The sequence below is a fragment of the Notothenia coriiceps genome, unplaced genomic scaffold, assembly GCF_000735185.1.
Source record: "Notothenia coriiceps isolate Sejong01 unplaced genomic scaffold, NC01 NC01_scaffold00033176, whole genome shotgun sequence".
Classification (NCBI taxonomy): Eukaryota; Metazoa; Chordata; class Actinopteri; order Perciformes; family Nototheniidae; genus Notothenia; species Notothenia coriiceps.
This window is the reverse complement of record NW_011365877.1, coordinates 33858-58371: the sequence shown is the minus strand read 5'-3', so window position 1 is coordinate 58371 and position 24514 is coordinate 33858. Positions and strand designations below refer to the sequence as shown.

The 24514-nt window shown below is 40.4% G+C and overlaps 5 protein-coding genes and 1 long non-coding RNA gene across 11 annotated transcripts in view; 2 read left to right on the top strand and 4 right to left on the bottom strand.

The window, feature by feature from the left end:
- proser3 (proline and serine rich 3) overlaps window positions 1–5572 on the bottom strand; it is an 8687-nt gene extending 3115 nt beyond the window's left edge. The window contains exons 1-12 of one of the 5 annotated variants that reach the window (XM_010789672.1): window positions 5488–5572; window positions 4987–5024; window positions 4797–4905; window positions 4438–4709; window positions 4054–4205; window positions 3824–3927; window positions 3188–3276; window positions 2973–3103; window positions 2541–2773; window positions 1924–2444; window positions 1661–1838; window positions 1010–1175 (exon numbers count right to left, since the gene is read on the bottom strand). In XM_010789672.1, coding sequence (XP_010787974.1) covers window positions 1010–1175; window positions 1661–1838; window positions 1924–2444; window positions 2541–2773; window positions 2973–3103; window positions 3188–3276; window positions 3824–3927; window positions 4054–4205; window positions 4438–4709; window positions 4797–4905; window positions 4987–4997 — 1966 coding nt within the window. In that variant the 5' untranslated portion in view covers window positions 4998–5024; window positions 5488–5572. Of the gene's footprint in view, window positions 1–998; window positions 1176–1660; window positions 1839–1923; window positions 2445–2540; window positions 2774–2972; window positions 3104–3187; window positions 3277–3823; window positions 3928–4053; window positions 4206–4437; window positions 4710–4796; window positions 4906–4986; window positions 5437–5487 lie in introns of those variants that run through there. The other 4 variants (XM_010789671.1, XM_010789670.1, XM_010789673.1 and 1 more) reach the window with 4 other exon arrangements.
- Window positions 5525–10479, top strand: lin37 (lin-37 DREAM MuvB core complex component). The gene is made up of 9 exons (XM_010789675.1): window positions 5525–6005; window positions 6219–6294; window positions 6376–6426; window positions 6572–6601; window positions 6768–6853; window positions 6994–7154; window positions 9631–9762; window positions 9898–9971; window positions 10241–10479. The coding sequence occupies exons 1-9, from the start codon at window positions 5972–5974 to the stop codon at window positions 10326–10328; spliced, it is 732 nt and encodes a 243-aa protein (XP_010787977.1). The 5' UTR covers window positions 5525–5971; the 3' UTR covers window positions 10329–10479.
- A 1249-nt stretch (window positions 10480–11728) lies between these two features.
- Window positions 11729–13763, bottom strand: LOC104961381 (C3a anaphylatoxin chemotactic receptor-like). The gene is made up of 2 exons (XM_010789667.1): window positions 13696–13763; window positions 11729–13408 (listed from the first exon to the last, which is right to left on the bottom strand). The coding sequence occupies exons 1-2, from the start codon at window positions 13703–13705 to the stop codon at window positions 12303–12305; spliced, it is 1116 nt and encodes a 371-aa protein (XP_010787969.1). The 5' UTR covers window positions 13706–13763; the 3' UTR covers window positions 11729–12302.
- Window positions 13764–14049: 286 nt separating this feature from the next.
- LOC104961378 (chymotrypsin-like protease CTRL-1) lies at window positions 14050–16473 on the bottom strand. The gene is made up of 7 exons (XM_010789664.1): window positions 16422–16473; window positions 15775–15878; window positions 15620–15699; window positions 15443–15524; window positions 15149–15329; window positions 14903–15033; window positions 14050–14359 (listed from the first exon to the last, which is right to left on the bottom strand). Exons 1-7 carry the CDS (start codon window positions 16465–16467, stop codon window positions 14198–14200), a joined length of 786 nt encoding a protein of 261 aa, XP_010787966.1. The 5' UTR covers window positions 16468–16473; the 3' UTR covers window positions 14050–14197.
- A 1026-nt stretch (window positions 16474–17499) lies between these two features.
- LOC104961379 (heat shock cognate 70 kDa protein-like) lies at window positions 17500–19984 on the bottom strand. Its single transcript, XM_010789665.1, has 6 exons — window positions 19835–19984; window positions 19205–19760; window positions 18873–19075; window positions 18560–18758; window positions 18207–18439; window positions 17500–17994 (listed from the first exon to the last, which is right to left on the bottom strand). Exons 2-6 carry the CDS (start codon window positions 19614–19616, stop codon window positions 17788–17790), a joined length of 1254 nt encoding a protein of 417 aa, XP_010787967.1. The 5' UTR covers window positions 19617–19760; window positions 19835–19984; the 3' UTR covers window positions 17500–17787.
- Window positions 19985–21135: 1151 nt separating this feature from the next.
- Window positions 21136–23446, top strand: LOC104961380 (uncharacterized). 2 transcript variants are annotated; one of them, XR_800091.1, is made up of 6 exons: window positions 21211–21231; window positions 21332–21420; window positions 22474–22524; window positions 22607–22668; window positions 22789–22843; window positions 23280–23446. It is a non-coding gene; the product is annotated as an uncharacterized lncRNA (long non-coding RNA). The 2 variants fall into 2 exon arrangements; XR_800092.1 differs by having other exon boundaries at window positions 21136–21420; window positions 22607–22663; window positions 22784–22843.
- The last annotated feature ends 1068 nt before the right edge of the window (window positions 23447–24514 follow it).

Below are 24514 nucleotides of genomic sequence, written 5' to 3'. Positions count from 1 at the left end.
GATTCCAGAGGAACGGGGCTTGGTAGCCGAAAGCTCTAGCACCTGACCTTTTTTTGTGGATTCTGGGAACCACCAACAGACCTGCACTCTGGGATCTTAATGCCCTAGAGGGGCAATAGGAGATTAAAAGATCCTGTAGGTAGGATGGTCCCTGACCATTGAGCACTTTGTATATGAGTAAAAGTATTTTAAAATCAATCCTGGACTTAACTGGTAGCCAGTGCAATGCGTCTAAAACAGGAGTGATGTGGTCCATCTTTTTCGTTGCTGTTAAAACCTGTGCTGCAGCATTTTGTATTAATTGAAGGGTCTTTAATGATGAGTTTGGACAGCCTGATAAAAGGGAATTGCAATAATCCAGCTTGGAGGTGATAAAAGCATGGATTAGTGTTTCTGCATTGTTGTGATTTAGGATGTGCCTGATTTTTGCAATATTCCGTAGATGGAAGTAGGCAGTTCTTGAAGTTTGCTTTATATGGGATTTAAAAGACAAATCCTCGTCAAAAATAACAGCAAGATTTTTTTTCGTGGTGCTGGAGGTCATGGTAATACAATTCGAAGAAATTATGTTGTTGGACAGTTTGTTCCGAAGGTGCTGGGAGCCTAGTATAATGACTTGTGTTTTGTCGGAGTTTAATAATAGAAAGTTGCTGGTCATCCATGTCTTTATGTCTGTGAGACATTCTTGCAGTTTAACTAATGGAAATTATACATCTGGTTTAATTGATAGATACAATTGTGTATCATCCGCATAACAATGACAATTGATGGAGTTATTACTTATGATATTGCCCAATGGTAGCATATATATGATGAACAGGATGGGTCCAAGATATGACAACAATAACATTCAACATGGATCACAATTGATACAGCATACACAAAAAAGAGAGAGAAAGATTTAGGGTGTTTGGCATGTTGTGAATGCGGACCTATAGATAGTTCAGAATAAATTCTCCACAACTAACAACAGGGTAAAGGTTGGCTCTCTTTCGTGCCTTAAGCTGACCTTCCGCTTCCTGCAGCAGCTGTGAGATGACCTCCATAGAGTTCTGTGCATTGCATGGAGGAACTGTGGATTGTGGAGGTGCAGAGGAAGGGCAAGGAGGGGAAACCGATGAGTCAGGGCTCCTTTGTGCAGAGTCCGCCGTGGGGAACATTACCTCGGAAATTACCTGTCGAAGCACAAAGAGAACATCCTGCTAGTAAATGCTTCTTTAATTAGCATTATTGCATTCTACATCCCCAAAACATGATATGAAATATTAATAAATACAATGATGTTTGACATCTAAACAATGTGCACAGTGATGGCCTTTATGTAATGTGATTCTAATGAGGTCGGACATGTACACCTGATTATCTAAATTATTTAATGCCTCACACAACATATTTCTTGAAGACAAACTAAAAGAACTTAAGTATAGGTTTCTTGTGTTTGATACTCACCCTGTTTAATAAAAACGAATAATTTAAAATGCATACATTTGCCTCAAATTATTGAATTTTGCATAGCAACTTCTTTACGTTTATCCTATACTGTATACTGCTTGCAAGTTATAACAAAATTGAGACAAACTATGCAAACAACCTCTGAGGCTTCATATTGCCCTTGTCTAACAAACAACATGGAGAAGAATAAAGAAAAAAGCTTAAGAACCTGTCCTAAGGCCCTGTGGATTGGAGAAGGGGGCGGTGCATGATCGCCAGTACAGCTTTCCCTGGAAAACCCCTGGCGTTGCTCCTGCAGCGGCTGCTCTGCCCACCGCATGACCTTTTTGGAAACTATTGGTTGTGAAGAACTTCTCTTTGTAGAGCCAGCGCCAGCAGCATGTTCCCTATTCACAGTATCTTTGCAAATTATTGTATATTGAGCAATCAGTCTTTAATTTATATTACACTGTTAGAACTTTTCAATCCTACCTCGTTGATTTCTTCTGCTTTCTGATTGACGGGGCCGCCTTCTCCTCCTTCTTCTCCGATTCTTTTGTTTGGGCTTTCTCTCTCTTGCTCCTCTCAGATCTTTTCTGGTGACTAACACCTACTCTTTCTATTATTCCCGATGAAGCAGGTGTTGGGCATGGCATATGTGCATGAGAAGGTTGATCAGTGATGGTGGTCATTATGTTTGCAGGGACTTGGATCTTTTTACAGGCAATTTTGGTGCGATCTATACTTTTTGAAGTTTTGTGTTTCATGGTAGCATGAGACGACTGGATTGGGCAGGGCAAGACATCACAGAGTAAATGCATGTGGGCAGGAACATGTGCAATAGTTTGGGGATGAGAGACGGAAGAGCCAGAGACATCAAAGGCAGGGAAGGGAGGTGGACCTGAAGCCGGGGGGGAGGATTTGTGAGCTTCTTTGGTGTCTAGTTGTGGAGCTGTGATTTGCAGATGTGTATCTTTTTGTGAGACGTCAGGAGGTTGAATACTCCGGTGTTGCTATGAAAGATACAAGAAAGAGGAAAATAAAACATCCTGTAAATCTGCAATTATTATACTAAAAAAAATAAAAATGTCAAATACTCTGACTCAAACCTTGTAAGCCTGTCCTCTAGCTGAGGCATTGTTTGAACTGGGGGCCTGCCAGCTGAAAGTGGGGCCAAGCAGACTGGTCTGTTGCGGGGGCCACTCCCGGGCCTGCTCAATCTTTCTCCTTAAACGCCACTGGAACAGTATGTCCTCTTCCCGGCGTGTGGGAGGCACCAGAGAAGGAATGACAGAGGATCTTTGGAAGAACACAGCTCGGTCTGAGTCTGAGCAGGCCTTTGCTGTAAATATTAATAAACACATTGCATAATATAACTAACACTGCACTACAGTTTAAAAACAGGCATGAACAAATATGAATCTTCTAGGAAAAGTTGGATGAGATGGGAACGGCATTGAGGCAGTTTGTATTAGAGTAAGAGTTACAAAACTCCTTCTCAAAAATCAAATGAGTATTACTATGTAACACTCTTGCCTTACCAGTAGATGTTATTAAACTGGGAATCAAAGGTCTTCGCGGAGGCTCATCTACGCTGACTGGAGAAGAGAAATCTGAGCAATCCAGGCCCTCTGAGCTGACAAGTATAGATCCATCACTCAGAGTACATTCGCTGTTAGAAAGACAGAAGATACTTACAATAATTACATTTTATCATATCACATTTATCATAAATGTAATTTGCTTGTATTCATACCCTCTCAGCAAAAGTTGGTTGGCTTTTTCTTGAAGCTGTAGTAGCTCTACCGCATCGTCAAATTCCATCTGGGAGGTGTCTGACAAAATCTGAGCAGTAAAGAGAATCGACAAACCAATGAAAAAGAACAGTTGCACATTGATTTAGCAGCATTTACGTTTTCCTTCACATTATCTAGGTTCATATTGCTAACACTATACCGAGAAGTTCTTTTACAATTTTGTGAAAGTGATTCATCTGACATGACCAGGCTTGCAATCTATAAATGTGTCAAACATGGGTGCATAAACAGTGGCTTCCCAGGTATCTAGTAAACAGAGAAAGTTTCCAAATGGACATGTGGTGCATGGTTGAAATGCAAATATTTATATTTTGGTATAAGAAGTCTCTACTCCTGCAGACACTCCGTTTCCTTGGCATCCAGACAAACTTGCCTTATACAACGGGGCAGGGTGCAGAGTGCAGACCCAATGGTCCAGATATAAAAGCATGTGGAAACAATAAAACAAGATGGAATGGTATCTGGTGTTTTGGAAAGTCGTTTTTGGTAATTATTAAAGAAATACATTTGGCAAGTTTATTTCAAGACAGTAACAAGCCATATTGTTTGGTCCCACAGCTCACAAAAGCACTCACACTAAGGGATCCTCTGCATGGGGAGGGGGATCTGTCATGTTGACGTTGTCCAGCTGGACTGAAGCTGGCAGGTCCATGGTCATCTTTCATAGGCTTTATAACTTCTGTTAAGAGAAAGGTATCCCTCAGAAAGGTTATACCAGCTAAGGTGCTTTCCACATTGAAATTAGAGAGCTGGTGAAATGTAATAACCACTTATATAAAAAGTAAACATTAAAGGGAGAATCTACCTCTGTCTGTTGTTTTAGTTGGTGTTGAACTGCAAGGTAAAGATGAGGGTGACATCCACCAAAAAGGCAGCTGCTTCTCTTCTATGGCAGAAGGCATCTGCTGGCGCTCCTCTCGACTCTGTGGTTGACCATTGCGAAAGCGATCTATGTACCTAAGGGAGAAAATATCAATGTTTGTTATGACTCGTGATATAAATAGTAAAGGACCACTAACCAGTTTCTATATCTCCCAATCTTTATATCACAGTGACCATCCCATGGTAATGTTCAGTCATGCCTCATATATTGCTACTGCAAGAAAAATAGTTCTAATAAAGATGATAACTTAGGGCATAAGTATTGCTACTCAGGATATATTGAGGATTCTGAGTAATTTAAACTTACTTTGCCATCACTGAACTCTGCTGAACTTCAAAATCTGAGGAAAATGTGGATTTTCCTGCTCTAGCACTCTGTTTAGATGTCTCCATGTCAGAAGAAGTACTGCTGGCAAGAGAAGATCCACAGTCGGTGGAGGGCCAGGATTCTTCAAACACAGGCTGTCTATCCGTGGAAACAAAGTGTAGGTCACGTTTGTCATACGGCCGTTGGTTCTCTGGGCTCAGACTGTGTAATTGTGCACTGGATCGTTGGTTTAAACGTTCTGGACTCAGAGTCTGCAAAAGAACAACAAAGTGAGAGACATGTTTGAGATAACTTAATAATTGCAGTAGGCTAAACTTGGAGTCAGCTTTAAAACATACCGTTTTTTTCTCTTTCTTTGACAGGGATTGTTTACGGGATGGATGATGATGTGCCTTCCCCACTTTGGATGCTGGCTCGAAGGGATTCTGCCTTGTGAACACAGGTGTACTGTAAAAAAAGAAATTACATTTGTGACCAACTGTAGCTATTGTTAAGGGTATTATAAATAATGTGATATTTATATCTTACCTGGATTTCATTACAGCTTTTGAAAGTCAGAGGTGATTCTTACGAGCAAGAAAACAGGATGCGCAGTATAAATTGTTTGTGCTTCAGATTTATATCGAATCCCAAATTAGCTTTTTGACAATAAATTATAGGTCGTCACGTCAGCCTGACTTTACATAATTGCAACAAACTGTTAACTAAGATGATAGCACATTATTCACCAGCCTGCTGAGTTGACTTGGCATGTCCACAAAAGAAAGTTACCATGGAGTCACACGCCAGTACGACATAAATTATGCATAAAATAGCTAATTAAGATGCTACAGCAGAAACATGGAAAGGTCTTATACATCCAACGATTAAAAAAAGGAAACTAAACACATAATTACTTTGCTCTTTTGGACATATATCACATAACCGATACAACCCGAAGAAAGCGCCACTGTTTATGTCGATCGTTATTTACTGAGAGCCATACAGCCAATAGTAACCGGATTTGTTCATGATGGACATAACAGTTACCCAATCACGTAGAACGCCTTCGTAGCCCAAGTGCCAATCAGTCAGTAGGAAACCGGAAGCGCGCGGAAGAGGAAAGTCTGGTCGATCGAAAACAAGCTAAGTTAGCAACGGTCATTTGAGCTAGTAAACGCGACGGTCTTTAAACGACACGTCTGACCTTTATTTTAATTTATAAAAATCACCACGGGAAACAGTCAGTCAACTAATTGTCATCGATGAATGTAGATATTATTGAGCTTGAAAAACTAGCTTTAACTTTATACAAACAGGTGGCTAGCTGATTGTAAACAGTAAGATAACTGCAGCTAACGACTAGCTAAATTGGCAAACGTTAGTAAGACAACGTCCTGTAGCATCCATATGCTATTGTCAAGTAGCACCAGTTACAGAAAACAAACCCGAGATTGGTGACCGAGAGTGAACGCCGCATTCTAAAAGTTGGCTTTCACCCAATTAACGCTGACGTTACAAACAGGTGGGGATAATGCACCACGTCAAGATAAAGACTGAAAGGCCAGGTGAGTAACGCTGCTACATTTTTCACTTTAAATGAATGTAATCGATGATCAAGTCCCCCTGACGTAAGCACACGTATTGCATTTGGTCAGCCACTACCTACATGCAGTGATAAAGTTGCCATGCATTCAAATGAACTCTTCGTGGTCCATTACTGCTTTTTTTTATTTTTATAAAATCCCAATTGTTTACATCTTATATCAATGCTTCTTCAGATTCAGAGGGTGCTGGTGCACGCAGCCGATTGGATGATGTGCTCAAGGGACTTGTGGAGAGGAGTGAAAGTGAAAAGTCAGTTAGTGTTAAAATGTTAAACTCATCTCATCATTGTCACTATTTTCCAATCAGACTAATGTCGTTGTGTTTGAACAGGGAACAAAATGAAGGGGATACTGGAAAAATATCAGCGGATTCCTTAAACAAGTATGTTTGTAAAATGTACAGTATAATATGTTGTAGCTGGTGACGTTATTAATAAATAAATACAAATCTATATTATTTCAATATTAAATAAATACAAAGTGTTAAAGCTTGTTTTGATATTTCATGTTTTACTTTCCATCTCTAGGGATTTGTCTCCATCATCTGCTGGAAAAAGGCAAGTGTCTTTTTTCTACTGGGTTGACAATACCTTAACATTTTATTTTAATTATCTGCATTTGTAGCTCAAAATCAAACCTTGCCATTTCCTGTTTTATAGTTCTACATTGTTTGCACACCATAATCTAAATCTAAAGGCCCTATGCTTGTTTTGACTCGTCCAGGCCGTCAGCTCGATTCCCACAGCACCGGAGGAAGAAGCGAAAAGAGATGGATGAGGGCATACCAGAAAGCAATCAACACAAACAAAGTAAATGTTGTGAAAATATAAGAAATCATAAAATGTGTCCTTTTTATCCCTGAATTACTGTGTGCTCACCTTACCTACCACTTTATTGCACAACTCCTTACCTTTTTTCGTTCTATTGTCTGTCTTTCTCCCCTTGTTAGATGCTTATATTATTAAGTTGTTTGATCGCAGCGTGGATCTGGCTCAGTTCAACACCAGCACCCCACTGTATCCTATTTGCCGTGCTTGGATGAGAAACAACCCATCTGTTCGAGTGCCGCCTGCTTCCCCGAGCCCCCCCCACAGCATGGTGGAGGACGAGGTGAGGCTACCCATGATACTGGATTATCTTTTTTTTATATTCACAAGCATATTTTTTGATGGCCAGGAATTGTTTAAAATGAAGCACAGTGTCATCTGAAAATTGTACACATCTGTAGGCTATATACTTAAAAAAATACCTACAAAAATATTTGGACACTAAATGGTTAAACGATTTTACAAAAACCTTTTATAAGACAAAACGTTAACGGAACATTGCATTAATGCATTTATAATGTGCTCTTACAAAACAGTATCACCTCTCTGTATGTCTACCTGCATAAGGCTTGTGGCTAACACATATAAAACTCTTATTCAGGGTGTCCGCGGGGTCTTAAAAAGTATTAAAAGTTGATAAATCAATTTAGCGAAAATTAAGGCTATTAAAAAGTATTAAACAGCATTTTCCAAGGTATTAAGAAGTCCCACAACAACGACAACAGAAAAACCCTTAATTTACTGAAACGACATGTCGGGAGAAACCCTCAAGGCGGGCCCATGCATTAGCGCGCCGTAAAATGCTGGCTTCTTTATTTTAAGTGGGGGGGGGGGGGGACTAAACGACTACGGTAACGGGTCCCAAGGTGGGTAGACCGGCATACGCAACGCTCTGGGGGTCCGACGGCTCCGTGTGTAAGCCCTATATGATCATTTTCTGATAGCTATGAAATAGCCCGCCTCCCTCTCCCAACGTCTCCTGCTGCTGCTGGGCTGTCAGAAGAGGGGGAGGAAAAGAGAGGCAGGCACCGTTTATTAAATATTATTATACGGAGAACAGAGTCGTTATCAATTTGTTTTAAAGCTCAATAAATAACAAAGAAGACCTCTGACCGGCACTTTTCTAATTTTGTACGGAAGATTTCAACTTTAACGGACATGTTGACCGGCGGAACATTTTTTTAACGGAAACTCTGCCGCACGGTCCCCTCGTTCCTTGGAAGAGGCGGAGAGGTGGGTGTTTTTCATCTGCTGTTGGACTACCTGAGAGATACAGCAGGAGAACACGCCGTCCACCGCGGAGAATAAACAGAAGGGCAACCATGGCAACCATGCTCCGGGGTCTTCTTCGCTGCTTTTGGTGTATTTTGTGGCGACAGCAGCGCCATTTACAGGCCTGGCATATGTACTACAGCGTTTCCAGCATTTCCAGCGGTCTAGTGTGAACGGACACATTAATGAATCGAATGCGTGTGAACGGAAGACTTTTTTGCGCTTGTGTATGCGTTTTACCGTATGCGTCCTCGTGGGGCCGGGGTCCAAGCCAAACTATATCCGGTCACAGAGATCTGCTATTTTGAAGTAAAGTCAACACATATCGACCCTAAATATAGTCTATATTAAGACAGGGCTCTCAAGTTTTGAACAGAGTTCAAAGTGAGATTTTGGCAGCAGTGTTTGGTACTCCAACTTCTGGCTCCCCTCAAAGTTCCCATGAAGCCCTCTGTACCGCGAATGTCACCGTGGGTGNATAATCAGCAATATTAAAATAATAAAAGGCTTGCAATATTTCAGTTGATTTGTAATGAATCCAGAATGTATGACATTTTTGTTTTTTTAATTGCATTACAGAAAATAAAGAACTTTATCACAATATTCTAATTTTCTGAGACAGTCCTGTATGTGCCAGGGCTTAACCCCGGACAGCCCCAGCCCAATTTAACCCCTGGGTATTTGTGAGGGAGCTCCTATATGGCATTACCCCGCTGAAGCTCACCAAAGTTTAATATATTTCATAGTTCAAAGTTTTGTCAATTGTTTTGTTTATTGGTCAAATACTGGTTTCTAATGGTTTCTGAGGAGTTTTACTGGAATGAAAGAGCACAGAGTACAGAAGCAACAAAGCAGCATACTGCATTAAACCTGACCTTCACAGAGAGGTTGAAGTTCATGTGGAAAGGAGGCTTCAGTAGTCTGTCTGCACTCTGTTTAGTTGTGCTATCTTACAATCAATATAGTAAAGGTGAGGTAAAGTGTGTCGCCAATGTAACCGGTTAGAACTCAAAGTTGCGATGAGGTCTTAAAATGTATGGAAAGGGTCTTAAAAAAGGTCTTAAAAGGTATTAAATTTGACCTCAGGATTCCTGCATATACCCTGTTATTAAAGACAGGAGTGTTGTGCTCTCCTCCCAGTCCCTTCTGGAAAATACAATTTCAGTGAGCACCTCAAGCATAATTCTATATGATCGTTAAATGGATGATGGTTGTTGAATGTCTCTACAGAAGATATTTCAGAATCCTTGCTAAACTAAAATGGGATAATTGCATAAACGTTTTTTGTGTTTGATTTAGTAATTTAACCTTTCCGTCTAATTGTAAAACTTCAGTTCTGATTTTGATAAATACGTTTTACTTGTTTATAGTACTAAATGCATCATTAGTTGTTTCTTTCCATGATCTTTGGGAATTATAAATCCAGGAATAATTTATGTAAATGGCTGTTAACCTTTTTTTGTATCCACATGTCTTTCTTTCTCCAGATGACAGACATGATGAATGGTAAAGGCCAGATTGTGTACAGACTGCCTCCTCCAACAGCCTGTCCTGTCAACTCATCTGGTGAACCCATCAACCTCAGGATCCCACTGACTGAAAAACCCACTGTGACCAAGGTTCTAAAAACAATATGCATGATAATCATTCATTGTCTGAATAGTGATACGACACACATTTATTATGACATCATACGCATGAGCTAAATAAGAGAGGTTTAATAAACTAAATCTGACATTTTTTTCTTTCCACAGTTGACAGATTCAGCTCCTGTATCAGGTTCTCTCATATGTGACCACATGGAGCGTTGGAAAAAGATAAGGCACAAGTATGTTCTTCATTAAAAGCTCCTTGAAATGAGAATAATTATAAACATTTGCATTGCCATGTGCACTGTAGTCAACCCACCGTGAGGGCAGGGTTTCACCCATGGGTGTGTTTCTCTCGGTAAACATGAAACATATTTGAATTGTTGCCGGTATCGATTCGGTCATGCTGCACACTTTAGGGCGTGTGAGTAAACCAGATTTTCAAACAACTGGAACCGTCACGCGTTTGTGAGATGAGCTGACACATTTTGTTATTTTTAAATTACAGGTGGAAGGAATGCTCTAACAAGAACCAGTTGAGATACAGCGAGAGTATCAAGGTCCTGAAGGAGATGAAGGAGCTCTATGATCGCTAACTGCCTCGTACTGCAGCTCTCCACCATAGAATGGACTCTATGCAATTAAAAGGGAGCCACAGCGTAACAGTCCATTTTTGAATAAACACTTATTCAAAGGAAAGCATTAACAGATCCCTCAGCCCTATTAAGACTATATTGTACATGACGGCAGAAAAAAAGATTATTTGAAGGAGTTTCAAGTTTGCTTCAATTTGCTGTGCTGGAATGTGTTCATGCAGGACTTTATTCATACAATTTTAAGAATTTTGAATAAACAATTCCCCTATCCTGGAGCATCAACATTGAAGTCAATTGTGATTATTTTAAAATGTCAAACTTGCTTCCTTGTCTCTAACACAGGTATAAGAGAATACAGCCAATATACAAGCGGTCTGGCTTGGAGCATTAATAAGTCTATATGTGAAGCCCATAGATAACATTTATGGCTTCACTCACTTTCTTCTGAAATGCATACTAGTAGCGTGTTAGTTCTTAATCAACCATCCTATCCATAGGTGACACCATACTGCAAATGAGATTTAGCTAATGCCCACATATTTAAACTTGTTCTCTGTTGTAATATTGCTGATTTCAGGGGGGGGGCAAGTGCCCCCATACCACTGACCAGGGACCCCCCCTCTGGCCCCCCTCCAAAAAAAAGGTTACAATATTACGATTTATTGGAACTAAATGAAATCAGAGACCCGGATGTACAGTGGAGACTAAACTGTTCATAACCTTATATAAAAGCAAATACTGTTTATGTGTTTTAATTCAATTGTCACTTAAGTTACTAAAACAAATACTCTAAATGAAAAAAACTACTGAAACAAAGGACTTTAACTTAAATGTACTAAAACAAATGCCTTTAAAAAAACAAATACCAAATTTTACAGTATTTTATGTTAATTTTACACAATTACTTTATATACTGTCTTTGTCCTTTAACCCACTTTTATTGTGCCCCCCCACCCCAGTAAAATATTGGTCTAGAACCGCCACTGGCTGTTTTGTTGGAAGTAACAGCAAATTCAACTCAGTATGTACTACAGTATACATATTTACAAAACTGCAGAGCAGCGACCCTTTGAATTACAAGTGTCATTAGGAGGCACAATTTATATAATTATAAAACAACCTTAATTATTAGTTCTTTCTATTTCTAGGGTCGTCTTCTAATTCACTTTAGACAATCAAATAGTGGTATATCAAGATTTGTTAATTCCCAAACTAAGAAAGGCTAACACAGTACTATGTGCACTCCCATAGTTGTATTTTCTTAATATTTCTGATTTGTGGTGTGCCATAATCTAGAGGATCTGATTCACAAAGTACTTTTGCAAATGCAAGAAGTCAAGCATGCCATTGTGGTTTCCTTTAAGATAAAAAAACACTGAAGAAGGAAGAGAACAGCTCATCAAAAATATGTTTTTATTCACCGTACAAAAATGCATACAGCGCAATTATTGAAGCTCAGCTTTGTGTGACAGTATTATGCAGCTATAGAGGCATGTCAAAACAACATTTGTAAATAACCTCGAAATTGTATTGCTTACAACACTTAAAAGTAAAAAAAACATTACTGTGCACATTATCATGTAATTTTAAGCATTTCCATATGTGATGAATTTATGGGTATAATTTCATTGTACAAAATAATTAATTCTTATACACACACATTCATATTTACATTGCAAGGCCACAGCACACCCCACACAATTATTGATCTAGAGAACTTTGTGATTTCATAAAAAATACATTTGATAGTTAAAAAAAAAAGGTGGAACTTGTCACAGGTGCAACAAATTAACGGGTGTCAGAGATAAGTGTAGACACCGGTTAGGGGTGATAATATAGAGAACATAAAAACGCACAAATATACAAAATATCATCAATCATTCTCTGCACATAGATAGACTAATCAATCCATACTCCATGTTCAGTTTCTACTCTACTTTTGTGATAATTGATTACAAGTTTCATATACTCTGACTAATCTTCATCAGTTCCCAGTGTCTCTCCCTCCGTGCAATGAACAAAAACTGGTTCTGTGGTTGAGAAAGTGGCTGGGCCTTTCATCTCCACGGGTGCAGTAGAGTCAGATTTACGAGAAATCCGTGAAAGGTAGGACGTCAGGGAGCGAGAGGACGTAAATGACAAGTGGTCCTCAGCCAGGGCACTTTCTAGTGCAAAGCACACGGATCGCTTGAGCTTCTGCTGGAATTCATGACACATGAAAACATAGAGAATGGGATTCAGGCAGCTGTTCATAAAACACAGACTCAAAACCAGAGGACCAACAATCTGAACAATGATGTTACCGAGATTTGGGTTAAGAGAGTTTACAAAAATAAAAACATGGAGGGGCAACCAGCAGATGAAGAATGCAAGAACAACAGAGAAAATGACCCGGCGACATCTCTGTTTTCTTGGCTTTTTCAGGTGCCCAGCACGAACAACTATGGCCACATAAGAGACACATATTACCAGGAATGGGATCAGGAAGCCCATAAAAAATCGAAATATGTCAAGAATCCGTGTTTGTTTTCCTGTATTGGGTTTAGGATTACACATTATCTTCTCCCCATGAGGCCAAACCTCTCGAACATGTGCAAATGGAGCGCTGCAGACCCCAGCAGTAATCCAGATGACAGCGCATATGATCTGGGCTTTGCCAACGGTACGCTTGTTTTGTGCCCACACCACGAACCATATTGACAAGCAACGATCCACACTTATGGCTGTCAGAAGAAAGATACTGGCAAACATGTTGACTACAATCACAAAGGTTTTGAGCTTGCATAATACTCGTCCAAACATCCAGTGGTTTCCCTGAGAGGTAGAAATGATTGTGAAAATCAGAAAGGTTGAAAAGAGGAAGTCAGCCAGGGCCAAGTTGAGAAACCAAACTGAGTTAACCGTTCTCTTCATCCTGCAGCCTGTCACGTAGATGACTAGACTGTTGCCAATAGTCCCAAATGCAAATATCAAACAGTAGATGACCAGCGAAGTTGTTTGTAGGGCCCTGCCAACCCTATTATAATCTTCTTGTTCATCCACAGTGGAGTAGGTGTCATTTAATGAGGAGTTGGTGTCATCTAATGAACAACAAAAAATAAGTGCAATTACTGACATTATTGGCCTCTCGTGTGACCACATACAACATCTAAGTTAGTTTAAGCAGTCACAAAATACTTTGCATTAGATTGCATGTTGACTTTCCACTCATTTTACCCAATAACTCTTGTGTTTAGAAAATCAATTATTAACTCAAACTAAAGTTTCTGCACATACATTTCAAATGAATCTGGCAAAAACAATGTTAAACCTTTCTGTTAGTGCTATTTAAAAGCATCACAATAACTGTTTTGTTAAAATTTCTTACCAGTCTCCATTTTTCGGATGCAACGAAGGTCTGTCTTTTATTTGTAAGTTGATATTTATCTGGCTCTGACAATACTTATTCTCCCCCCTATTACTCCTCCTTCTCAGTTCATGCAGCTGCCAATGAAACAGTACTTCTGCTGCTGCCATGGCTTTGTGACAAGGCATTAAGTCATGTACAGGGAGTGGACAAAATAACAAGAACTCCTTAGAACATAATGATCAACAGTTATCTGAATCTAAAATTATTATTCCTATAGAATTAGTATTGATTTTTAAATAGCTGGAGCTAAATAGACATCACTCTAGTAATGTCTTAATATTTGTTGTAAAACATGAAAACCAACACTGTAGTCAAGTTATATTTTATTAATGAGTTTTCACAAATGCATCATCCAAAGCCCATTTAAAAGTAACATTCATGATACAGCTATTATTAATGCTGTATAGAATTATTTGTTGATCACAGTGAGAGCAAGTGTTCTGAGTGTGTTATTTGCACATTAGTTGGAAGCGACAGTCTGGTCGATCCAACTGCGCAGGTAGGACACACGGGCGTACACTGCAGGGGTGCGCACGTTGCAGTTGGAGGTGCCCCAGGACACAATACCCACAAGGGACCACGCTCCACCGTTCTGACAGACCAGAGGGCCACCAGAGTCACCCTGAAATTAGATTTGTTTCTTTTTAAAAGCATGCATGGGGTCATCATTTGAATTCAACCTTGTATGAATCTCCTGTTCAAGCTCTGTGGTGCATTAACAGGACATTCTGTTCGGCCCTGCACAGTTTTCACAAAGGAAGAGGGCTGGTCTGCCATTATTTTAAAATGGCAAACAGGGAAACATGCATTAAGAACATTCACATCAACATGACAGGACATTAGTTAACAAATGACATCAGAGAGCAAATGCTCCTTTTATGTGTTCTGTGAATACCGTCAATTAATGGATTTGGAAAATTGGATATTATGTGCAAATATTTACTTCTATTTACTCATTACCATCATTACCTTTAACAATTTAAAAACACGTTATGATTCACACATTTCTGTAAATTGTTAACTAATGTTTAACGATTAATAAATCAACACATTTGTATGACACATATTTCCTATCAATATTACAATTGGTGTAAATCTGACCAATTGTTGTTTTTAAGAATTGTCTATTTTCCCCAGAAATCTGTATTTCAGGTATGGTTGTTACCTGACAGGAGGAGACTCCAGAAGCACCGGCACAGATCATAGCATCAGTAATCCTGTTAGAACCCCAGTACTGCTTGCACTGAGCCGGGCTGAGCATAGGCAGGGAAGTCTGCTGGAGGTAGCGGGGGCTTGCTGAGAACAAAGTAGAATAAAGGTAATGAGGCTAGTTGCCCTAAAAAATGTGTTACATCGTTCTCAAGGAGGTATGGTTAATCCTGTACAATACTTAGAAGGTGGGCTCACTCACAGGTTTGGCCGGTCTTGCCCCACCCGGTGGTGACACATGAGGTTCCAGTGGGGATGCTGGTGCTGGAGGAGGCCAGGCACACAGGAGTCACACGGGATGTCATCTGAACTGGGGAGGACAGCTTCAGAAGGGTGATGTCATTGTTGAAGTTCTGGGCGTTGTAGTAGGGGTGAGTGATGGCCTGGATGGAGAGGTGAGCACAAATCATGAGCCATGAATGCCAGTGTTTCTCCAGGAAATCCACTGAGATACTATATATTTTTTGAAATAAAGAGAACTTTTGTTGTTACTTACCCTGGAAATTGTCTTGACCTGAATTTGCTCAGCGTTGGACTGACGATCATGTTCTCCCAAAATCACGCGGTGGTTCCTAGAGCTGGAAAAAATTCAAACATACAAAGGAGTGATCACAAAGAGGAACATGTTGGGACTTTTCTCATTTAGATGTGGGAGATGGCAAAAATGACTTACGACACGCGGCAGTGAGCAGCAGTGACAACCCAGTTCTGGCTGATCAGAGATCCTCCACAGAAGTGGAATCCTCTACTGTCCTACAGTTATAACATACATATTAATAATATTGTAATTTTCTGAATTACAGATTAACTTTGTATTACTCAGGTTACCTGAAGGGAGACCTGCCAGGGCCAGGATCCAGACACAGCGTTCTGTCCATTTACAATCTTGTTGTTATCGCTCACTTGGGGCCTGATAGAAGGTACTCCACACCCTGAGGCCAAATCACACGAACGAAAAAAAAGGGGACAAGAATCAAGTTATTTCTTGTACGTGATGCTAGTAATGCATTAGTATATTTCGTGATCAATTCACAAAAATAGCTTGAATTAACTTTAAATGTATAAGTTACATTGAAACAACTCAGGAAATATTTTTATTTTATCTGCATAAATTCGGTATGTACCCTCTCAATGTAGTGCTATGATTTTACAGACTGCAATAAATGCAAATGCAGATTCCACTGTTCTGATTGTGTAGTAGTAACTATTTTAAACGAATGTATGCATATAGTGGTGTATTTCCCTAAAATAAGATTTTAGAAAATTACAATGTGGCTGCTCAGCATCGCAGTATATTGCATCACAATTATATCTTGATATTTAATGCCAGATTCTTGCGAATACACAGCTCTAATCAAAAATGGAAATGCTTGTTCCAATGTGGTGAATGTATATACCAAGAAGTGTTCTAGAACACAGTCACAGAAAGGTTTTCTACAGATAATGGATCTGCTGGTAAACAGCCAGACACTTACCCAGTGCAGAGACCACAAGAGCAAAACAACTGACAAGGAAGAACATGGTCACGTCTCACTTTTCCTGAATGTCAGAACTGGGGAACGCTGCCTTTTATATGTTTGTATCCCCCACACATGGCCCTGAGACCTATACTGTAGGTACACACACACACACACACACACACACACACACGCACACGCACACGCACACACACACACACACACACACACTAGCTCCTCTGAATGGACGGAGAGCATCTACCCCGAGGCCGTGTTCATGGCACACGCACACACACACACACACACACACACACACACACACACACACACACACACACACCCAGACACACGTCTTTGGTGATAAGTATGGGAAGAGAACACCTGATCATATACTTATTCCTATGTTCCTGTTTGGCCTGTTCTTGTGCACAAAGGTCATGGTTTTGCAAACACATTGTTGTTAAATCATTTCATTGGTTAGAAGCAACACATCTCCTTTGTATTACTTTAGAAAAAGAAAATATTCTTTCCATTTTACTGTCTTTGTGTTTTTGAATTCATTATTAAGATACATTTGCACCACATTCAAGATATTAAGCTCTCTAATTTCTGCTATGTCCTTGCTTGAACAACTCACACCTTATTCATCAGCAGACACAAGATACCAGATATTGTTTCTAAAAAAATCCTTCTTGACAACTTCAGCTACACCTTTCTTATCGGATCTTGCAAAGTTGTTATTTCCTGTAAAATATGTTAACTCACAGGAAAAAATATATTAATCACAACCTTAGCGGTCTGTGAACAGGAACCAGTTTTATCTTAAGCATCTGCATCTTGCAAAACTATTTTATGCACTAATTAATATGCTGTAGCTGGAGATGGACCAGTTTACCTCATTGGTAGAGCAAGGCAAAGAACACTGGTAGCCACTTCACTCTGACACCTCTCTGATAATGTATTGATATGTTTGTGCTTGTGCATATGTTGTTGTTGTTGTTGTTGTTCTTCTTCTTCTTCTTCTTAAATTGTTTATTCAGATATTTAATGTGATTAAAATAGTAAATAATAAAAAAGAACCACACAGTAGATTATGCAAATCAGAATCCCATTGGTGATCTTTATTGATTAAATGCTTAAACACCACTGATAAAAAGGCATGTCTTTGTCTACCTCGTGTAAATCATAATTTGAGAGAGAAATAATGAAGACAACAAACAGACTTTGATTATTTCTGATGTGACTGAGTATTTGAATTGATCCATAATGTTAATCAAAACAATCCCATGATCTTCAGTTTATTAGATGTGTATTTTGTCTATATAGCTTTAATGGCAATAAGCGTTTGTTGGGATCTGAGATGAAGACACTGTCTGCCGTGGTCTTAGTCGACCTCCTCGATGGTAGGGCCAGAGGAAGAGCCGCCTCCAGCTCCACCAGAGAAACCTCCAGGCATTCCTCCAGGCATGCCACCTGGCATCCCACCTGGCATCCCACCTGGCATCCCATCCTGGTATAGCTTGGAGATGATGGGGTTGCACACCTTTTCTAGTTCCTTCTGCTGATGATCGTACTCATCCTTCTCTGCCGTCTATGTAACAGAGGGAACAAAACATTTGTTTGTCAGATATACTTTTTAGGTTTGTACATGGTTGTCTGCATGAACATTATCTGGAAGGGAAGTGATTGCTTCACAAAGTGCACGAACCACTGCTTTCACAATGCCAGCCAAAGAGGAACTTGTCCACAAGCATTATCACAAAACATAATTAATTTGATCATGGTTCAGTCAACAGTATATACCTGATTTCTGTCGAGCCAGGCAATGACTTCGTTGCACTTTTCTACGATGGTCTTTTTGTCCTCAGGGCTGATCTTGTCTTGGAGCTTCTCGTCCTCCACGGTGCTCTTCATGTTGAAGGCCAGAGACTCGAGTGAGTTCTTGGCTGTGACCTTTTCTCTCTGTATCTCGTCCTCAGCCTTGAACTGCTCAGCCTCCTGCACCATCTGCTCAATGTCCTCCTTGCTCAACCGCCCTATGGAGGAATACATTACAAAGCTATTTACCTTGCATGGAATAGTTTTTTATTCTCCATGTTCAAGCGCAATATTCCTTCAGCTTTCGTGCTTTATCAGTGTTTAATATGGTTACCTACCTTTGTCATTGGTGATGGTGATCTTGTTCTCTTTTCCAGTGCTTTTGTCCACCGCAGACACATTTAGAATGCCATTGGCATCAATGTCAAAGGTCACTTCAATCTGAGGGACTCCTCTGGGAGAAGGTGGAATACCGGTCAGCTCAAACTTGCCCAAGATGTTATTGTCCTTGGTCATGGCTCTCTCACCTTCAAAAACCTGAAACATTTAGATTCTGTCAGTGAACACGTTCAAGAGTAATGTAATAAACTGGGACAATGGATGGGGACCTGGTATTTGTTACTTTAGACCATAACTGCAATGTCTCTCTACCTGAATAAGTACACCAGGCTGATTGTCTGAATAGGTGGTAAAGGTCTGGGTTTGCTTGGTGGGGATAGTGGTGTTCCTTTTGATAAGGACAGTCATTACTCCTCCAGCAGTCTCAATTCCCAGGGAAAGGGGTGTGACATCCAGCAGGAGCAGGTCCTGTACATTCTCAGACTTATCACCAGACAAAATGGCTGCTTGCACAGCTGTTTCCAAATGACAACAGGAACAAATTAATATAAACCATGTAATCATGTTTGAATAACACATTTTATACTAAAATAGAAATATGACTGGACAATGTTTATAAATGTAAATGCTGTAGAGATACCTACATGCACCATAAGCCACAGCCTCATCCGGGTTGATGCTCTTATTGAGTTCACGTCCATTGAAAAGATCCTGCAGCAGCTTTTGAATCTTGGGTATACGAGTGGAGCCACCCACCAGGACAATGTCATGGATCTGTCCCTTGTCCATCTTGGCATCCCTCAGGGATTTTTCCACGGGCTCGAGGGTTCCACGGAACAGGTCTGCATTAAGCTCTTCAAAACGGGCTCTGGTGATGGAAGTGTAGAAATCTACCCCTTCGTAGAGGGAATCGATCTCAATGCTGGCCTGAGTGCTGCTGGACAGGGTGCGCTTGGCACGCTCGCAGGCTGTGCGCAGACGACGCACAGCTCGCTTGTTGTCGTTGATTTCTTTTTTGAACTTGCGCTTGAACTCAGCAATGAAGTGGTTAACCATGCGGTTGTCAAAGTCCTCACCACCCAAGTGAGTGTCACCGGCTGTGGACTTGACCTCAAAGATGCCATCCTCAATGGTCAGGATTGACACATCAAAAGTACCACCTCCAAGGTCAAAGATAAGGACATTACGTTCACCGCCAACCTGAAATAAATGGCAAATATTATTAAAGGTATTCCATGAAAGAGATTAAGGTCCACATTTTATTAGTTAGTTACCTTTTTGTCCAGGCCATAAGCAATGGCTGCAGCAGTGGGTTCATTGATGATGCGCAGCACATTCAGGCCAGCAATGGTCCCAGCATCTTTGGTGGCTTGACGCTGGGAGTCATTGAAGTAAGCAGGAACTGTGATAACTGCATTATTCACGGCCTGTAAAGACAGGAGAACATTAAGTTAACAAAAAGCATATGTGTGTTTAACCTGTTTTTAAGGTTTCAGGCTTGAAAATGACATGCCCAGAGCAAATGACTATATCTTCACTTCTAAAAGGGGTAAATTAATAATCTTTTTTCTCCAAGCAATGATACACCTGTGAGTTGGATGTAGAAGAGTCAGAATCAATATAGATGTTTTTATTTTAAAGGAAATTCAGATTGAACATAGTAAAAAACTATAAATGATAGTTTTCGTCCAAAAAAACCCTGTTACTTATAGTGAAAACCACCCTTGAATGATGGGATAGTAGACAAAAAGCTTTAGGAATCCAGACTAAAACATATAATAAGTACCGTGTATCAAGATTGATGCAAAACAAGTGAAATTTTACCTTTTTAGAGAGGTTTAGAAAAAACAAAACCCACCTCTGGGGTCATCTGGGTATATTTGCCATATCTCTGGAACCTGTTGAGGTCTCCATATTAATTTGAATAATTAAAACGAAAGTTAATATAATCAAATATAATCAAATAATAATCAAATATAATCAAATATATTCATGTATAACCCACAATGAAAATGCATTATATTTCATGTTGTTCTATAATCACAGTATTTACAAATACAAGGGGTTTGTTGAATTGAGTTTAAGGCCTATTATAGTTTATTACTATGGGTGTCACTGTTTAAAGAGGGGAGCCAGTTGTCTTCACTCACAGCAAGCTGTGCACAGAAGACCCCTGACTCAATGGAAAAGTACTGAAGCCCCAAAATGTGTTCAGGCCATAGCATAGGACAGTGGTTCTCAAACTTTTTCTGTCAGGCCCCCCCTTTGGAGAAAAAAAAAAGTCGGGCCCCCCCCAACACAAATAGTCAGGCTCAGTGGCGGCGCCAGAGATTTATTTTGGGGTGCTGTGGGGTAGCTTGACGTTTCATAGAGGGTGCTCAAACATTTAGGGTTTCCCATTAATGTACCGGTCGCTACAGTGGAACTTTCTACTGCAACAATCCCCACGCAAATACACAGTGTACCCGGGACTGTTACAATGAAGGCTCGNGAGGAGGGGGTGGGGGCCGATCAAAGGGGGGTGGCGGGCCGGATCCGGCCCCCGGGCCGTAGTTTGGCGACCCCTGCTCTAATGTAACCACACGTACTGTTTTAACAGTAGAACACTTTGCAAAACATAATAACATAGCAGCAAATGTCTTCTTTTTTTAACAGATCCATGCTGTATCAGGTTGGTACAACACTCTATTTTATGTTATTATGAACATGACAGCAGTGATATGTTCCTTTCATAAATCCACTTAATTTACTACATGTGTTTTGCCCACCAGATCTCAGAGGACCAATCAGAGCCCTGCTACAGACCACACAATCCACCAGGACGAAACTAACCAAAGGGAATATGCTTCCGTTCTTCAAGGTCAGCCTGAATCCTTAATACGTTTTGAATTTTTTGTGAACGTAGCATCCGCGTAGCATTTCCATTTCTCATTGGTTGTTTTTAAAAATGTAGGAGTTCATATAGAGCAGCGGTTCCCAAAGTGTGAGGCGCGCCTCCCCTGGGGGAGGCCAGAGAGCTTCAAGGGAGGCGCAGCCGCCAGAAAAAAATCAAGAGAAACAGTGAAATCTAGCTAGTTAACTTCAGCTAAATGTATGCGAGCGGCAACATATGGATAGATTTTTAGTGAAGTTACCTAAAGTGAGAGAAGAGACAGCGTCCGTCAGAAAACGGAGGAAGTATGACAATGATTATTTGAAGCTAGGATTTTCATGGACCGGTCCTGATGACACTCCACTGCCACAGTGTGTTATCTGCAACGAGGTGCTAGCTAATGACACTATGAGACCATGTAAACTCTGGCGTCATATTGAGACGAAACACCCATGTTTGGTGACCAAGCCACAGGAGTTTTTTGACCGGAAGCTCAAGGAATTGTGGTCACAGAAAAATGTCATTGACACATTTAGCACTGTGAATACAAAGGCAACCGAAGCATCATACCGAGTGGCGTTACGGATAGCTAAGGCAGGTAAACCTCACAACATTGGTGAAACGTTACTCCTCCCTGCTGCTAAAGACATTAACGTCTCAACTATTTATCTCCGAGTGCAACGTATGAGGAAGCTGCCATCCTTGACCTCAACATGTTTAAAACATAAAGATAAAGAGGTTGGAAAAAGCTATTGTTTAATGTTTTAAGGAGGTGACGCTCAGCCAATCAAAAAAGAGAAAGGTAGCGAAAACAGAGCATTTTATGACATTTTCTCTTACTGGACCTCTTTGAAATGCAATTGAATACCCCTGCATTATAGCAACAATAATAATAATAATAATAGCAATAATAATTGGGAGGGGGGGGGGCGCAGCTGTGATTATGTTCTCTGAGGGGAGGCTCACCTTCCCACACTTTGGGAACCCCTGATATAGAGGAATGTTAATATGAATTGGGTTTTGATTTTGATTTCTCTTCAGATAATGCCTGTCTCTATGAAACAATCAAAGGCCCCGAAGAACCTGCAAATGGTACAGTATAGTCAATATAAATACTGGAATATGACAATTCAAGGTTCACTTTTTTAAATATAAAATACATTTTATATTTCAGATGAATCCAGGGATGCAATATATTCTGTGCTCGAGCTCAAAAACATTTCTAAGAAGGGTGAGTGTTTGATTTCTAAGTCGTGATAACATATAATAATTAAGGTGCTTGTGTAGGCTAGCAGTGCCTAAATTAAGTGAAGTATTGTCTTTTCATGCTTTCTCCTGATCTGTCTAACAGGAGGAAAAAATGAACCGGAGGATTGTGTTTACTCACATGTGCAGATGGCGTCAGCTGCAGGTCTGATGAAATACTACTCGCTTTAAGCTTTTGATATTGTGCCTGCTAGGGTGTCATTTTAAAATGTACCACAAGGTGTCGCCAAAGTCAGCAATCTTCAAATCCTTAACATAACTTTTTCAATATTTGTTAAGTTTATTTTCTGACAATTCTATGCATTCATGAAATAATCATCAGGGCATATTACATTTCATGTATCTGTATCAATACATGTTTAACTGTTGTGAATCTAACTAACTTTAATTTGATATTGTGTCAATCGGAATGACTGCTTTTTACATATAACAAAACCAACAACACTAATTATTGTTTTACTTTCAACAAATGCCATATATGCATGGATTAAATATTCACTTTTTAGGCTTGTTTAGTCTCTTTTTGCATGTATTGTCTTTTAGAGTTTTGACGGTTAAAATGTCCCCTTTTTGTTTTTCAGATTTGAATTCAGCAGCGTCTCTCATAGTGAGTCCTGACAGTGGGCAGCACTTCACCAAAACGCCCGTGTCACTGAGCTGTGAGGGAAACTCCACTGATAAACCATCATAACATTTATGTCAAAAACTGAGTTTCCAGTTTTGGGCATTCTGGCTACGCATCACTCATTCACCAATGGGTAATGTTTAGATGGATTTTAGGAACTTCCCCTCGATTCTATTGGCTCTAACGGTTAAAAAGAGGTGTCAATCGTCAAAATCGAACGTGGGGGGCCATAGATATGGAAAATGCACCCAAATGACCCCAGAAGAGGTTTTTTTTTCTAAATCTCTCTAAAAAGGTCAAATGTCACTTGTTTTTCTACAATCTTGATACAGGGTACTTATTATATGTTGTAGGTTGGATTCCTAAAGCTTTTACTATCTCATCATTCAAGGGTGGTTTTCACTATAAGTAATGTTTGTTTTTTTACAATGTTCAATCTGAATTTACTTTAAAATAAAAAAAATTCTATATTGATTCTGACTTTTCTACATTCAACTCACAGGTTTATAATTGCTTCGAGAAAAAAGATTATTAATTTACCCCTTTTAGAAGTGAAGTTATATCTCTCACAGACTCCGCCCTCTACTGGACTCTATGGGTACTCCCCTCGATCCTATCATGCAAGCATTCATCCACTGAGACTTTCTAGACGTAGCCGGCCCCTGGGCGGTTCTACCTGAATGCGCGCGCATCGGGGGCACCAGGAAAGTTCATCCTCCTCTTTAGCGTCGCAAGAGAAGACCAAATGCAGTGACACAGTTAATAATAGAACAATGTGCTGGGCCTGAGGACCGCCGACGTGTTTCTTCGTCCCTCCGTTCTTACCTTCCCAGTTCTTTTATATGTGAACGCCAAATAAGGAGTTATTTTACATTACTGTCTTGGTCGGTGTCCAGGGCTCCGCCGATTCTCTCACGGGCCGCCTGCAGGCTCTCGCTGATAGGGCGCGACCGGCGAGGAAAGAACTTCTCCGAAGCCGGTCGCATCTCAGCGAGTAGTCGGCGGAGCGTCGAGCAGTGGGGGTCCAGCGTGCGACAGTGCCGGTGGACCTTGGACGGTTGCGTTTGGTGGTGGGTTGGGTGGCTCGGGCACCGACAGCCGCCCGAGCAGTGAGTGATGGGGCTTATAACGGGTAAAGGTGGATAGTAGTGGATAGTAGCTACTAGGTTGCGTGTAGAGAGGAGGGGGAGT

Coding starts and splice junctions, on each gene's coding strand:
- LOC104961379 (XM_010789665.1), bottom strand. CDS start 19,616: ATGGTTAACCACTTCATTGCTGAGTTCAAGCGCAAGTTCAAAAAAGAA. Junction 19,076..19,204: donor GGCTGTGGCTTATGGTGCAT/GTAGGTATCTCT, acceptor ATTTGGAAACAG/CTGTGCAAGCAGCCATTTTG. Junction 18,440..18,559: donor CACCATCACCAATGACAAAG/GTAGGTAACCAT, acceptor ATTCCTCCATAG/GGCGGTTGAGCAAGGAGGAC.
- LOC104961378 (XM_010789664.1), bottom strand. CDS start 16,467: ATGTTCTTCCTTGTCAGTTGTTTTGCTCTTGTGGTCTCTGCACTGG. Junction 15,700..15,774: donor CCTGGCAGGTCTCCCTTCAG/GTAACCTGAGTA, acceptor TTATAACTGTAG/GACAGTAGAGGATTCCACTT. Junction 14,360..14,902: donor CTGGAGTCTCCTCCTGTCAG/GTAACAACCATA, acceptor ATCTAATTTCAG/GGTGACTCTGGTGGCCCTCT.
- lin37 (XM_010789675.1), top strand. CDS start 5,972: ATGCACCACGTCAAGATAAAGACTGAAAGGCCAG. Junction 6,602..6,767: donor CCATCATCTGCTGGAAAAAG/GCAAGTGTCTTT, acceptor TGACTCGTCCAG/GCCGTCAGCTCGATTCCCAC. Junction 9,763..9,897: donor AAAAACCCACTGTGACCAAG/GTTCTAAAAACA, acceptor TTCTTTCCACAG/TTGACAGATTCAGCTCCTGT.